This window comes from Macaca fascicularis, chromosome 2 (genome assembly GCF_037993035.2).
Source record: "Macaca fascicularis isolate 582-1 chromosome 2, T2T-MFA8v1.1".
Classification (NCBI taxonomy): Eukaryota; Metazoa; Chordata; class Mammalia; order Primates; family Cercopithecidae; genus Macaca; species Macaca fascicularis.
The window spans coordinates 3,776,039-3,792,777 of record NC_088376.1 but is presented as its reverse complement, the minus strand read 5'-3'; the positions used below and the strand labels follow the sequence as shown (position 1 = coordinate 3,792,777).

Sequence of the window (16,739 nt, the reverse complement as noted above, 5' to 3'; positions counted from 1 at the left end):
TTACAGGGTGATTTTGAAGCTCAAATAAGATAATGGATGTGAAAGCTGTTTTTGTACATTACAGGACATTGAGCAGATGCTCCTCTCTCAGGGCAATGGTGATGATGGCAATGATGGTAATGGTGGCTGAGTTACTTTTTATGTGCAACTCCTATAAATATCACACTAAGAGATGAATTCCTGGTTTGAACGGCCTAACTGTATCCACTTCCTTCATCCCTGGGTTCTCACCCTGGCTCTGAGGGATTCATGTGGAGCTTTGTGAGAGAGTTGGAATGGAGAGTCTCAGCGCATCCTTTTCCCTCTGCAGAGTCCAGCAGTCCCTCTTACATGTCCTCCTCTAAGCATCAGGGAATTAGAGCATCGGTACCCACATCAAGGTCAAGCTCTCTCTGGTTTCACCTGGAAGAAGGGAGCAGCTGGTGACCTTCGAAGTCTTTCCAAGATATCAGGTGCTAAAACCTAGAAAATTCTTTTAACACCCCAGCTACCTATGTACTCTTATTCAAGTCAGAAATAAAGGACTCAGAGAGAGGGCTAGGTAGGTCACACCTCTGTCTTGTAGGAGAGGATGACTTTGTGTGTGTGTGTGTGTGTGTGTGTGTGTGTGTGTGTGTGTGTGTTTACACATATGGTGGGTAAACTTCCATGAATTGCAATTCTGGTTCTGAAAGTCTATATTCTGCCTTCCACTTGCCTCTATCCGTAGAATATCCAATAGTCAAAAGGTTATTCTAACTGTTACTATTCAAAATAATGTCCATTTATGCCTATCTGAGATAGAAAACTATTTTGCAGAAAAGGAAACTGAGGCAATGCTAAGTAAGTTGATAATGGTTACTGAGAGATACTCTGGGCATCAGGGATCATAATCTCTAATCACCAACTTCTCAGACCTTTTCTGAACACACAGAGGGGCCAGTGCCCTTGTTTGAAGTGAGCTTGCAGCCTGGTCCTAGGTGCAGACGGCTGCTGTTTGCTGTGGGGCAATGGAGCAGGAGGAAGAGAGCGAGGTGGGCTCCTTAGCTGGTCTTAGAATATTAGAATATTAGAATCTTAGAGCCGGAGGGATCACTGGGTTTCAAGGGACCGCCAATGTGCTTACCACCAGAAACCTTTCAAAGGCCATCCTTCATGCTGGCCCACATTTAGAACAATTTTGTATGAAGAAAACTAAATATGTTTAAAATTTCTTTTCCTGTGATTTATTAAAGAAATATATGGCTGCTGATAGGGGTTTCTAACGAGCACGAGAGTCCCAATTTATGGCATCTACACAATGCTAGTCAAAAGCAATGGAGTTGGGTTCTTTAGTCAACTCAGCCCCTTCATTGTGAAATGTACGTTTCCATCAGGCTATTTGGAATCACAGAAACCATTGCTATCTTTGAGGATTTCTGGTAGACTAGGGCCCAAAAGTTAGCGCTTCCGGACTAGACTGACTATGAGCATTTTACAGATGAGGAAAGCGGAGCCCAGAGGGAGAAGCAGCTTGTCCAAAGCCACACAGAGCATCAGTAGCAGGTCTGGGACTAGAAGCAGGTCTCCCATTCTCTTCCCTGGGTCCTTTCTTCAGCACTTGGACATCCTGTTAGTTCTTAAGCTGGGAAGCAGGAGAAGCACATAGGACCCTTTCACAGAGCCTCAGCTGTCTGGACCTGCTGATGCTTTTACAGATCCAGACCTAAGCTGATCGCTCCTGCCATAGCATCCAAGTTCTGCCACGTATGGTAACACCCAGCTCACAAATGACTGAGACTCTGTCTTCGAGGTGACTCATCCTGGCAGCAGAATGAGCCCTGGCCAAAGGCACAGTGACATCCTAAATCCCACCCTCACTGTCTCTCTCCATCGCACGGTTAGCCAGAAAAGGCAAAAGCCAGTCCTTTTGTGAAATCAAACAGGCGAGTATCCCTCAGGGCTCTCTTGGCGCTGGCTAGAGTTGCTGGGACTCACGGAATAGAAGAGAAGGATACAAGAGCTTGTCACCGAGAAAATACAGAACACTGGTAACGTAGGCACAATGGGACATTTGCTGCACAAGGCGAATTTTATCTTACTGTTTAAACGACGGCACTGCGAGATCGTTGATCTTTTTTCTTCCTCAGGGAAGTAGGTGATGGAAATGTCGTTTCTTTGTCTTTGGAGGTTAAACTGCCTCTGGCTAAGCCCTGGGGTAACCCTGCTACTGTGCAGTAGGACACTCACACCTCTGGTGTCTCATCATTAGGTCTTAATTCTGGCATTCTACATGCCCATGCTCCTTCTTACTGCAGAGATTTGAGAAAAACAGAAGCTTTAAAAAATCATGTAAGTTTACATTTGGGGCTCCCCAAGTCAACCTTCCAAGTAAATTCTGCTTTGTTAATGACACGCTGTGCAGATAGCAGGCCTCATCCATTCCTTCAGTAAACATTGAGTGGTGCTGCTAGTCCAGGCTTTGTGTGAGGACCCGGGAATGAATGAGGGGGCGGGTGAGTGGTGAGTGAATGAATGAGCGAGGACCACCCTCTGTCTTGGGGGCACCTCAGCACCACCCTTTTCATTTCCAGTTGCACTTGAAATTCTTTGTCGAATGTCTGTTTCCCATTAGAACACAAGCCCATGAGTGCAAGGACTATTTCTGTCTCATTTATCACTCTGAGCCCAGCCCCAGGTGCAGACCATATTTGTTAAATGAAGAATGGTTGGTTGGATGACAGGATGGATTGGTGATTAAATGATCAAATAAACGAATAGGTGAGAGATAGTGGGTTTCACCAAATATTTTTCATGTCCTTATTTATTCATTTTCATGTATTTTCATTCTCCTCTATTCATTTTTTTATAGCTTGCTTTGTTTCAGAAAGGATTTGAGGCAACTTCACCAGAAGTGAGAGTTTTAATTTTGGGTTCCAAAGAAAACATGTCAGAATGTGTCGCCAAATCTTAGCTCATCATAATTCGGAATTGGACAATATTCCTGAGCACGTGCCCCAGGCAAGGTGGGCCATGGAGGGACCATAATGCATGACCATGCCCTCCAGCTGCTTTGGGTGTAGTGGAGTGTTGCGGGAAGTCAGGAACCCCTAATGGAGGGATCGGCTGAAGCCGTGGCAGAAGAATATAAATTGTGAAGATTTCATGGACATTTATTAGTTCCCAAAATTAATACTTTTATAATTTCTTACACCTGTCTTTACTGTAATCTCTGAACATAAATTGTGAAGATTTTATGGACACTTGTCACTTCACCAATCAATACCCCTGTGTTTTCCTATGCCTGTCTTTACTTTAATCTCTTAATCCTGTCATCTTCTTTGTAAGCTGAGGAGGATGAATGTCACCTCAGGACCCTGTGATTGTATCAACTGCACAGATTGTTTGTAGAGCGTGTGTGTTTGAACAAATGAAATCTGGGCATCGTAAAAAAAGAACAGGATAACAGCGATGTTCAGGGAACAAGAGAGGTAACTTTGAACTGGCCACTGGTGAGCCGGACAGAACAGAGCTATATTCCTCCTCTTTCATAAGCAAATAGGAGAAATATCGCTGAATTCTTTTTCTCAGCAAGGAACACCCCTGAGAAAGAGAATGCGCCCTGAAGGTAGGCCTATAGACGGCCCCTTTTTAAGGCGTCGTGTCTTCTATGGTCGAAGCTGATGGGATGAAATAAGTCCCGGTCTCCTATAGCGCTCCCAGGCTTACTACAATTAGGTGGGGAAAATTCCCACCTAATAAATTGTGGTCAGACAGGTTACCTGCTCTCAAATCCTGTTTCCTAATAAGATGTTATCAATGACAATGCCTGCCGAAACTTCATTAGCAATTTTAATTTCTCCCCGTCCGGTGGTCCTGTGATCTCGCCCTGCCTCCATTTGCTTTGTGATATTACGTTGTGAAGTAGGTGATCTCTGTGACCCACACCCTATTCGTGCACTCCCTCCCCTTTTGAAAATCGCTAATAAAAACTTGCTGGTTTTACGGCTCCGGGAACATCACGGATCCTGCCGACACGTGATGTCTCCTCCGGGCACCCAGCTTTACATTTCTCTCTCTTGTGCTCTTTCCCTTTATTTCTCAACCCAGCCGAGACACTTGGGAAATAGAAAAGAACCCACCTTAAACATGGGAAGCAGGTTCTCCTGATAGTGGAGGAAAAGCCACACACCCAGGGGACAGCAGTTCATGGGGAATGAAGGGATTCAGCCAGGAACACCTATTGCAGTGGAAGCAAAGAGGAAGAAAGAACATCTCATCTGACCATGTCTCATTTTTTGCTTATTCCCCGTTGTGCTGGTCATTCAGCAAGCACTGGATATTTTTCCATGAGATTTTACTGACATAGGGGAAATTAGGTGCCACTAAGACACAGATTTATTTTCTTGGTGTCTATGCAAACTACCTACTTCAGTTGCCCATTGTGCTAGAAGTCAGTAGGGCAGAAGTGAACATATTTTGGGAATTATTTTGACTCTTTTATATTGGAAACCATAGTAAGCACCAATAACATGTCAGGCTATGGGCTAGGTGCTGGAGTGGTGTTGTAAAGACCTCAGTCTAGGGTAGACAAAGAGATGATCATAATACAGTGTGGTAAGAGTAGTGACTGAGGTCAATGCCTGAGGTGCTGTGGGAGGAAAGAAGAGTATGCTTAACCTGGAGTGAGGCTTCAAGGAAGCTTCTTTAAAAACAAGTGGGAGTGGCTGGGCATGGTGGCTCACACCTGTAATCCCAGCACTTTGGGAGGCCAAGGCGGGTGGATCATGAGGTCAAGAGATCGAGACCATCCTGGCCAACATGGTGAAACCCAGTCTCTACTAAAAATCCAAAAATTAGCTGGACATGGTGGCTTACGCCTGTAGTCCCAGCTACTCAGGAGGATGAGGCAGCAGAATCACTTGAACCCTGGAGGTGGAGGCTACAGTGAGCCAAGATCACACCACTTCACTCCAGCCTGGCTACAGAGCAAGACTCTGTCTCAACAAACAAACAAACAACAACAACAAAAAAAAAAAACAGTGGGACTTAGTCGAGAGAAGAAAGCAGAAAGCGGTGGGAAGGATGTTCCAGATATAGAGAGCCCTCTAGAACCCTCTAGAACCCAGGCCTCAGGGACACGAGAGGGCTCAGCATGTTTGGAAAACCGTGAGTCATTCTGTTTGGCTTTGGCACAGAGTGTGCGGGATTATGGAGAAATTGAGATGAAAAGCCAGAGAGGTAGGCGTGTACTAGATCATGAATGACTTTATGAGTTGTCCAAAGAAGTTCAGGTTTTATTTCAAATGCAACAGGGAAGCAGACACCACAGGATTTTTAAGCAGGAGAGTGATATGATCAAAAAAGCATTCTAGAGAGATCTCTCTGGGCATGATGCAAAGAGTGGCTGAAGAAGGGAAATACTGGTGGCAGGGAGATGAGTTAGGAGACTGTGACTGCAGCGGGAAGATGTCAGACCTGGATTATGACAGTGGGAATGGAGAGGATGAACGGACGCAATCGGATTGCAGAAACATCTGTGAAAACCATAGAAATTACTCAAGAAGGAAGCCAGCCATGGACCTTCCGGATTTTCATTGAAACGGCTCTTTCCCAGTATCTGCATTTCATCAACCTTTGCTGCTAGAATCTAATTTATTTCACAGGGTTTGAGAACTCTCTCATAGATGCAAGAAAAAAACCAACCCCTAAGGATGACTTCAAACAAATCAAAGCTTTTTCCTTTAAGTGCATCCATCAAAAGCGGAACCTTTTCACCTCAGGCTTTTAGCAGGACGATTTTTCTCTGAGTTTTCTTAATGAGCAGGGGTAAGGTGATGGCAATTTTGCAGCTCAGATCTACTTGAAATTGCTCCTTCAAAGAGCCAGGGATCCTGGTCGCTGGCCTAAAACTACACGACAGTGGTTCTCAAGTCTGCTGTACCTGGGTCACCTGAAGGGCTTTTAATACCCTCAGTGGGCAGGCCACAGCCCTGGTCAAGCACTTCAGAGAGTGCCTCTGGGGACTGAGCTCAGGCATCAGTGTTTGTTAAAACTCCCAGGTGGGGTTGGCACGGTGGCTCATGTCTGTAATCCCAGCATTTTCAGAGACCGAGGTGGGCAAATCACTTGAGGTCAGGACTTTGAGACCAGCCTGGCCAACATGGCAAAACCCCGTCTCTACGAAAAATACAAAAATTAGCCAGGCATGGTGGCGCATGCCTGTAATTCTAGTTACTCGGGAGGCTAAGGCAGGAGAATTGCTTGAACCCAGGAGGTGGAGGTTGCAGTGAGCTGAGATTGCATCACTGCACTCCAGCCTGGGCGACAAAGTGATACTCCATCTCAAAAAAGAAACCCACAAAAAAAAACAAAAAACAAAAAACAAAAGCCTCCCAGGTGATCTGGTGCAGCCAAGCTTGAGAACTACTGAAGGAGAGGAGAACTGCTAACCCCTGCCCCCCATCAACCACGCAAAACCAACTTACTACACCTCTTGGGAGAGGTACACTGGGGTCATGAAAGGGAAGGCTCAGTTCTCTGACCCATAAAAGCATGATTTGATTTAAAATTTCCTAAGAAATTTAATCTTCCTAAAATTTTTAAGAAGATAAAAACTTTAAATACCAGAATTACCTGAAAACAAGATAAGAAGAGATTTGAAAGATCCTACAGTCCATTTCTCGACCGTAGCTTGCCCATGTGCACTGAAGCAGTCTGCCTCAGATAGACCCCAGCCTCTGCTAATCTGGAGGCAATCCCCAGGCAGGAAGGAGGAGTCCAAGGCAACCTGCAGCCCTCACCACCAGAGCCTGTCACTGTTTCCCGGGTGAACCTGGTACCTCTCCACATTTTCCATTCAAGTGTTTCAACAGCACAAAGACAGACCCCAAAACTGGGGCAGAGCCTGAAACAGCCCATAGATTCGAGTTCCGTTCTCCCCCAGACAATTATGCTTAACTTGTTCTCTCTTCCTTAATATATCAATATTGATTTTAATGTAAAACCAATGCCTACGAATCACCAAATTGTCCCTCAAGAAGATGGCTTATATTTATTTCTGTGGCTTCTAGCACCCATTGATGCCCTGGTGTACACACTGGAGATGATGATGATGATGGTGATGGTGATGGTGATGGTGAGTATTGTGAACATAGCCAGGGCTGGAGATGACAATGATGTTGATGGTGATGGTGATGGTGATGGTGAGTATTGTGAACATGCCTGGGTTGGAGATAATGATGACGACGATGATGATGATGGTGATGGGGAATACTGTGAACATGCCTGGGTTGTAGATAATGATGATGATGATGGTGATGGTGATGTTGAGTATTGTGAACATAGCCTGGGCTGGAGATGATGATGGTGATGCTGATGGTGGTGAGTATTGTGAACATAGCCTGGGCTGGAGATGATGATGATGATGATGATGATGATGATGATGATGAGTATTGTGAACATGCCTGGGTTGGAGATAATAATGATGATGGTGATGGTGATGGTGATGGTGATGGTGAGTATTGTGAACATGCCTGGGTTAGAGATAATGATGATGATGATGGTGATGGTGATGGTGAGTATTGTGAACATAGCCTCGGCTGGAGATGATGATGATGATGATGGTGATGATGACACTGACGATGATGATATGGTAATGGTGAGTATGGTGAACATAGCCTGGGTTAGAGATAATGATGATGATGATGGTGATGGTGATGGTGATGGTGATGGTGAGTGTTGTGAACATAGCCTGGGCTGGAGATGATGATGATGATGATGGTGATGGTGATGGTGATGGTGAGTATTGTGAACATACCTGGGCTGGAGAAGATGATGATGGTGATGATGATGATGAGTGTTGTGAACATGCCTGGGCTGGAGATAATGATGATGATGATGATGATGGTGGTGGTGATGGTGATGATGAGTGTTGTGAACACAGCCTGGGCTGGAGATGATGATGATGGTGATGATGATGATGATGAGTGTTGTGAACATGCCTGGGCTGGAGATGATGATGATGATGATGGTGATGGTGATGATGAGTGTTGTGAATACAGCCTGGGCTGGAGATAATGATGATGATGATGATGATGATGATGATGACGATGAGTGTTGTGAACACAGCCTGGGCTGGAGATAATGATGATGATGATGGTGATGGTGGTGGTGAGTGTTGTGAACATGCCTGGGCTGGAGATAATGATGATGATGATGATGGTGATGGTGATGATGAGTGTTGTGAACATAGCCTGGGCTGCAGATAATGATGATGATGGTGATGGTGATGGTGAGTATTGTGAACATGCCTGGGCTGGAGATGATGATGGCGATGGTGATGGTGATGGTGATAATGATGATGAGTACTGTGAATATAGCCGGAGCTGGAGATAATGATGATGATGACAGTGATGGTGATGGTGAGTGTTTTGAACATAGCCTGGGCTGAGACGCACATGTGTAGTGGAAAGTGTGTGGGATTTGGAGCCAGAAAGTCTTGGGTTTGAACACTAGCCGTGGCATTTACAAATTGGCCTTGGGAAATCTGCTTAACATCCTGAAGATTATGTATTTGTAAAATTTGACAATGATCTCCAATTCAAGTTTGTTACAAGGATTAGATATATTCTACATACCTGGCACCTGATGGACAATAAATACTAGAGACTACCATTATGGAATTCCCTAATATCTGCTAAAATGTCTTTTGCCATAAGACGGAGACCAGTCAGACGATGTTCTCTGCTTCACGTGAGTGACCCTCTCAACTGGAATCCTTTCTTGGTCTCTACGTCCCCAGAGCACAGCCCAGCTGAGGGCCAGGTCCATCCAGGGCAGCTCTCTTAGATGAGCACACTATAAAATCCCCTCTATCATGGCTGGTGCATAAGGTTGACCCAACAATCAAGCATGTTGAATGATGGTCACTAATAGGAACATACACAATGTCTCGTTTTCCTGTGGCACTGTGAGAGTGCACATTGAGGGCGAGGCCTAGTGTGAAGACAGCAGGTAACTGAGCACACTGCCCCAGTGGACACACCATGGGCGCTTGGGTCAGAGGCCCTGGGAACCCAGTGCCTCCTCTGCAGCTCTTGGGCTCCATCCTCTTCCACTGCTAAGCCCTGGGAGCACTCTGGAAAACAGAATCCTGTACCGGGAGAGAGCAGCTGGCATTTTTGGCTGCTCTCATGCTGCCTCGGTTTTTTCCTATCTCAAGGTGTCTTCTCTGCAGAGTGCAGATGCCTGGGGAGCAAAGGCAGGGTCTCTCTGGACTAAGGAGGGGAGGAACATAACCCTGAACAGCAGCCATTCACCTCAGCTCCCTGGCTACAGCCTAGGAGAACCTGGGGAGACTGCGGAGTGGCTGTTCAAGGCATGGCAAAGGAGGGTGGCCACATGCATGTGGAACATTTAGGACCAGGTGCCCCACATGGCTGCATGCCCCCAGGGGTTGCACATGGCTGAAATCCTATTGATCACAGACACCCTGGGGTCTCGGTGACAGATGGAGCCAAAATCTTTCAAGAGTTCCAAGGAGAAGAGGGTAGGAAGAGGTAGTGACCTCTCCCCTTCCTGCCTGGGCTATAGTTGTATAGCAGAGTGGATTCTAGTCCCATTTCTACAGTGTGGTGCCTGTGTGGCCTTGGACAAGGTACTCGAACTTTCCGTGCCTTTTGTTCCTCAGGTATAAGATGGTATTGATCATATCAGCAACCTCATGGGGTGGGTGGGGTTCAGAGATAGTCCTTGTAAAGCCCTTCACACCACAGGCCACACACAGCCTGGCCGGCAGGAAGCATTTACCCAAGGCCAGTCATGTTTACGGGGTTCCTCTGGCCTGGAACCCTTGACCCTGTCTCCCAGCAAACTCTTCCTCAGCTTTCAGACTCCAAGCAAAATCTCCCTTTTGTGATGCGCTCCATGGCTCCTGCAGAAATGTCCTCTTCTTGTAGCCCCGAGAGGCCTCAGTTGTCATCCCTTCAGCAAGTGTTGACTGAGTAGAAGCTGGATACCAGTGACCAGGCTAAATGCTGTGGGGGAAAAAAAGGCTAAAATAAAAATTGTCAGGCCGGGCGTGGTGGCTCACACCTGTAATCCCAGCACTTTGGGAGGCAGAGGTGGGCGGATCACAAGGTCAGGGGTTCCAGACCAGCCTGGCCAACATGGTGAAACTCCGTCTTTACTAAAAATACAAAAAATTAGCCGGGCATGGTGGCGGGTGCTTGTAATCCCAGCTACTCTGGAGGCTGAGGCAGGAGAATCGCTTGAACTCAGGCGGTGGAGGTTGCGGTGAGTGGAGATTGTGCCACTGCACTCCAGCCTGGGCGACAGAGCAAGACTCCGTCTCAAAAAAACCCATAAAAATAAATTAATTAAAAAATAAAATAAAATAAACACAAAACTGCCCTTTTCCTCAAGGAGGTCATACTCTGGTGGTGAAAGAGGCACGAAACAATTGCAATCCGTATGAAAATTGCCGCCGTGGAGTTGCAGGCACGGTTTCAGGAGTGCTGGTGAGGAGACGCGCCATGAGAGTGCTGACGATTTGCTTCGTGGCCTTCTGTCCCTAGGTCTGTTTTCCTGGCTAGACTTTGAGCTGCTCAGGAGTGGACGCGTTCATCTTTATGTGCTTCACTGTGCTTAGCACCATGCCATGTTCAATAAATGGGTGTTGCCCATAAATGCAGTAACAAACTAACAAACGAATGATATCCTACAGCAGTGATGGGGTCTTTGGCACATCTGCAGGGCCTGAGGCCTCGGCTCTGCTTTAGGGTGATGTACATTTAATGGAGACCCGCTCTGCACCCCCAGCAGATTCCTTGAGCTTTATACCACCGCTCTGGTCCTGACTATACCGTGAATCATGTGTCTAAGTCTCATCTTCCTCATCTATACGGGTGATAGTGATAATCATCGCTGCTCTGTCTAACTCACGGCAGTGTTGGGAGGTTCAAATAATGTTAACCGTGGAGGGAGTCCAGGTTCTTGGAGTCCTGAACAAAGAATTGGAGAAAACGCACAAACAAAGGAAAGAATGAAGGGTTTTATTGAAAATGAAAGCACACTCCACAGTGTGGGAGCGGGCCTGTGTGTAGGGGCTCAAAGGCCCCGTTACTGAGTTTTTATGAGTTTAAATACCCTCTACTTGAAGTACACCCTATGTAAATGCAGAGGATGAAGTAAAGTTACAAAGTCCTTTACTCGGTGTATGCCCTGTGGAGAGGGTATCTTGTGTTTCTTGCCTCCAGACCCTATTTTACTGCCTAAATAGGATTCACTCATTCAGCAAATACTCTCTGAGGGTAGAATTTTACTTTCTCCATGTAACACATGCCTCACCAGGAGAAGGCAAAGTCTGAGGAATGCCGGATCCAGATGAAAAGGCAAGGTGATTTCAGAGAAAAGATAATGAGCTGACAAGGCTGGAATGTTACTTCCCCAGACAAGACCAGTGTCACCAAGAAGGCCTTGGGGCTTTGCCACTCTGTCACCCAGGTTGGAGTGCAATGGCGCAGTCTCGGCTCACTGCAACCTTCACCTCCTGTGTTCAAGCGATTCTCCCGCTTCAGCCTCGGGAGTAGCTGGGACTCTGCAGGCACGTGACACCACACCCGGCTAATTTTTGTATTTTTAGTAGAGACTGGGTTTCACTATGTTGGTCAGGCTGGTCTCGAATTTTCCTTCTTCTGACTGAAGTCACTTTTCAGCATGAACTTGATAGACTGTTGTTGTAGATTTTAGAAGGGAATTGAAGTGTCAGCTCTTCTAAAATGTGACTATAGTGACGGACCTCACTGGGAGTTCTTTCCAAAGTGTATCTGTTTCCTCTTTTTTGTCTTTATTTTTCTGGAAGAAAAAAAGGAAGAGATAGAGAAGAAAAAGAAGGAGAGAAAAGAAGGTAGGAAGGGAGAAAGGAGGGAGGGAAGAAATTTGTTGCATCTAAGAGAACCAGTCGTCAACAGAGCAACAAATACTGACTGAGTGTCCATACGTAACGGGCAATGGGCTGAATTCCAGGGGAGGGAGTGAAGGAGTGGGGACGGTGGGCAGGAAATTAATCTGATGAAGCTACTGCTTTCAGTAAATTCATATTAATTCGGAGCCAGACAAGACATAAAAATACCTAGCTCTCATATAAGAGAAACAGAGCTACTTTATCTACATCTATCTTCTTATTTATACCATGCTTTGTGCCAGAAACTGTTAATACATAAAACATAACAAGGGAACATAATTTAAAAGAAGGAATAAAAGGACAAAATAAGGGTAAGGGCATAAAAATGGCGCCAGGAATGAGACTAAATTACAAGAATCATAAATATACAGATGATGAGGGTGCACCCCAAATTGGCTCCAAGCTTTCTAACAGCTTCCAGGAAAGGGAAGCCTGGGAAAAGGCCCAGTTCCTGGTGTCCATAAAACAAAAACTGACCAGTTGCTCAGGAGTAGTTTGGGCATCTCTCTCAAGGGTCCTAATTGAGAGAGCGCTGCGTGATGAAATGAGCCACGTCCCCCTAACATCTCTCCACAAGGGTCCTCACAGGGCGACGTCTTATGATGGCCCTCAGTGCAGGGTATGGCTTGCCCCTCCCCACCCCACTGCAGGGGCAGAGCACAGAAGTAAAACGTGGTCTCAGACTAGGGCTGTGAGCTTATTTATTTATTTATGTATTTATTTATTTTTGAGACAGAGTTTCACTCTGTTACCCAGACTGGAGTGCAGCGGCACTATTTTAGCTCACTGCAACTTTTGCCTCCCAGGTTCAAGTGGTTCTCCTGCCTCAGCCTCCTGAGTAGCTGGAATGACAGGTGTGTGCCACCATGCCCAGCTATTTTTTTTTTTTTTTTTTTTTTTTTGAGACGGAGTCTCACTCATCACCCAGGCTGGAGTGCAATGGCGCAGTCTCGACTCACTGCAACCTTTGCCTCCTGTGTTCAAGCGATTCACCCGCCTCAGCCTCTGGAGTGGCTGGGACTCTGCAGGCATGTGCCACCACACCCGGCTATTTTTTGTATTTTTAGTAGAGACTGGGTTTCACTATGTTGGCCAGGCGGGTCTCGAACTCCTGACTTCAAGGGATCCACCTACATTGGCCTCCCAAAGTGCTGGGATTACAGGTGTGAGCCACCACGTCTGGCCAGGGCACTGAACATCTTGAAAGGGAGAGATGCAGGCCAATTCAGAGAAAGAGGGAAGGGGTCAGATTTGGGCAAGTGAAGAGAGGTTGGGGTGAGGGAGAGCATGCTACATGAGCAAAGGCAGGTTGTGCAGGGCTCAATGAATAGTAAATATTTGGTGACATAAGATTGCCCTTTTCCTCCTCCCTGCCTCCATGAGCAGTAGTCAAAAGGGCGCCCTAGGACTCTGCGTGCTCCTGTCCTGGCAGGAGCCCAGCCTCTCCAGAGGGAAAGTCTAGGCCTTTATTGCAGAGTGCCCATAGGAGGACTGAGGCAGCTGTGTTTACAGCGATGGTCTCAACTAGAGGCAACTCTGCCCCAGGGATATTTGGCAATGTCTAGAGACGCTGTTAATTGTCACAATTGGAGAGGAGGCGCTGGTGGCAGCGAGTGGGTAGAAACCAAGGATGCTGCTAAACATCCTACAATGTCCAGGACTGCTTGGACAACACAGCATTATCTGGCCCCAAATGTTAGTTGTAGAGGTTGAGGAACCCCGGGTTAGGGACAGTGCGTAAGATGATGATGGTGATGACCATGAAGGATGGTGACTGTTCCCCTTGCCCACGCTGCCAGTGACAGGGCTCTCAGACCCACTTCCTCCCATGACCCCCAGGCAATTTGGACGGTCACAGATTGAATCCCGGAGAGCAGGAGTGACGTCTTCAAGATTTTTTTCCAGCTAAACTGTTTGTTTCTTCTCACTTCTCCTCCTCTTCCTCCTTCTTCTTGGCTGTCAGTGTCTGACTGATCCTTCCCTCCCCAGCCGCCTATGTTGGGAGAATTTCCTAATGTACAAATCTAGAAGCTGAACAGGACAGACAAATCATTACCCCATGTTCCTGAGGCCAAAGTGTGGGCCAGTCAGCCTCACCCCCCTCCAACTTTGAATCGGGAGCCAGTGACGGCAGTGAGGCTGGGCCAGGGGCAGATTCTTTCTGGCGGTGTAGTGGCAGTGGTGACAGTGATGATGGGGATGCTGCTGGTGGTGGAGGCAGCGACATCCAGCATCCAGGATGGACAATATCAGCGGAGCCTGCTGAGCTCTCTGGGCTTTGTCAGGGAGAAGGTGGCCGCCTTGTCTCTGGGCTGCTTCTGTGGCTGTGGTTCTGGCTGCATAGTAACCTTTTGTTTCTTTTAGTTTTCCCGTCCTGCTGGCCAGCCGCCTTGTGAGCTACGTGACACCCTTTCACAGCATTCCTTCTTAGCTCCTATCAGCCCGATCGGTTTTTGTTGCCTGCAGTGAAGAGCCCTCACTGACGCACTTTGTGCATGGCCCTGGGCTGGTCCGGAGCTCGCTCTTCCTTCGGGCCTTCACCCTCTGCAGAGCCCAGACATAAAGTGAACGGGGTCAGTGCAGGGTCCAATCAGAGTCTCAGCTACTGCTCAGGAGTGTCCGCCTCCTCCCCAAGGCTCTCCCGCATTCATGTCCTCCAGCTCCTTCTTCCCTTAGGGTGAGTGCTCTCTGCGAGGCTTCTCTGCTTCCCTGCCCTGAGGCTCTCCTTGGGCCGTTGCTTTCTAGTTTGCCAGATGAACCCAGGTATGTGTGAATTCTACCTGTGGATACCACGTGAATTTCCCTCCCAGAAGCCATGTTAGCCCCCACGCCACCTTCATCCCTAAGATCCCCCATCTCAGGCTGGGACCATTCACTGCCGCCTGTGAATTTGCTGCTGCAGCGGGCGGGGCTGGGGACAGTGCGGTGACCTGGCAGTTCAGCCCCAGACCACCGCTCAGAGACGGCAGCAGCCTGTGGTTGCTGAGGAGACCACAGAGGGAGCTTCCAATCCGCCGGGAAAGCGGGGCTCCTTCTCAGCCCCAAAGGGAAGCCCAGCAAGGTGGGAATCCGCTGGCTCAGATGAGCGGCACTCCGTGCCTGGAGACTTCACCCACTTCTCAGCGAGCTCCGAGAGTGGCCTGCCTGTCCCCTGGAGCAGGTGGAGTCATGTTTCTTGTGGGCACTGGGGCCTGGCATGCAGTCACAGGCTGTGGAAGGCAGTATGACACCAGATCCTTCCCTTGTGATATCCAGGCCATGGAGACAGAACAGGAAAGCCAGGCTCCCGGAGCCCTGGGGAGGGGCTCGAGGACAGCCCCCGGGCCATCTGCCTGGAGGAGGTGCCTCCCCCCCTGCCCCTCTGAGCTGCCCAAAGGCCAAGGCAACCCTGGCAGGATCTGCATTGACTTCCTTCACTTGCTTTGGCCCAGGGTGGAGGAGTGGGATGGGGAGGCCAGCCGAGCCTTCCAGTTCCTCCCCAGGGCAGTCCTGGCGGTGGAGCCGGAGCTCAGCGTCCTCCTGGCCCTGCTCGGTGGCTGTGGTGAAGGCTTTCTTTCCTCCTGAAGTTCCCCCTAACGTTGGTTCTCTTCATTTCTGTCATTAATGGGTTCCCTCTTTTCATGTTGAGATAATTAGAAATGGCTTTCCTACCCATCCCAGAAACACCTAAAAAGATGTTCGATACAACATTGGGAAATCGTTTTATTAACTTTGGTATGCTGACTTTTAAATATTTATATGGTCAAATCTGGTTGGGAGCAGTGGCTCATGTCTGTAATCCCAGCACTTTGGGAGGTCAAGGCGGGTGGATCACTTGAGCTCAGGAGTTCGCGACCAGCCTGGCAAACATGGTGAAACCCCATCTCCACTAAAAATACAAAAATTAACCAGGCTTGGTGGTGCACACTTATAATCCCAGCTACTTGGGAGTTTGAGGCAGGAGGATCGCTTGAACATGGGAGGCGGAGGTTGCAGTGAGCCGAGATTGTGTCACTGCACTCTAGCCTTTGTGACAGAGTGAGACTCCATCTCAAAAAATAATAATAATAAAAATTCATATGGTCAAATCTATTAATCCTTGCCTTTATTGTAACTGCTTTGGTGTCAGGCTAAGAAAGGCTTCCCTTGTCTCAAGATTACATTAACTGTCTCTCTGTTTTCTTCTAGGAAATGTTTATATTTCTCTTCTGAAATCACCTGGAATTAATATTGGTCTACAGAGTGAGATGGAGATGGAGCATTATTTTTTCCTAAACAGCCGCTTGCCCCAGGCCTGCTGGTTGAGTTTCTCCTTTCTTCACTGATGTGCTATGTCACCTTTGTAATAAAAGAACATTCTTATGTGTTCTTGCACTTCATTGTTTGGCTGCATTTATGGATGTGTTTCTTTGTTTTGCATCATTTGTTTCAGGGACATTTGCGAAGTCAAGGCAAACACAACTGATTTAATTAGTTGGGTTTCTTTACAAGGCTGTACAAAAGAAAAACCATCAGCTGTTGAGAATGCGACAGGGGTTGTTGGGGTTAGAGGGTGACCTGGCACGGTGGGTGGACAACTACTGCTCCTCCCCTGTTTGACCAGCTTGAAGAGCAGTGACAAAAATGTCAGACAGAAAGCCAGAGGAGGCCAGGCTGGGAGGACTTGGAGAATCACCTTCTGGCCCAAGCTTTTTACTTCCCAGCTATGGCACCTGAGGCCCAGAGAGGATAAACAAGGTCCCCTGCGGTGGAACTTGGATAGGAACTCAGAGGGATCGTCCCCTGAGCTGTTTGTCCTGGACGCTTCTCTAGTTCTTGCCCTTTTCGCTGCCACCTG

The 16,739-nt window shown here is 47.6% G+C and overlaps 1 protein-coding gene across 1 annotated transcript in view; it reads left to right on the top strand.

Annotated features, from left to right (window-relative positions):
- Window positions 1-16,281, top strand: part of LOC102137563 (uncharacterized) — a 186,781-nt gene extending 170,500 nt beyond the window's left edge. Inside the window, exons 3-4 of the mRNA XM_065539704.1 lie at window positions 7,032-7,096; window positions 16,091-16,281. Of these exons, the coding sequence (XP_065395776.1) occupies window positions 7,032-7,096; window positions 16,091-16,114 (89 nt within the window). The 3' untranslated portion in view covers window positions 16,115-16,281. The remainder of the gene's footprint in view (window positions 1-7,031; window positions 7,097-16,090) is intronic.
- The last annotated feature ends 458 nt before the right edge of the window (window positions 16,282-16,739 follow it).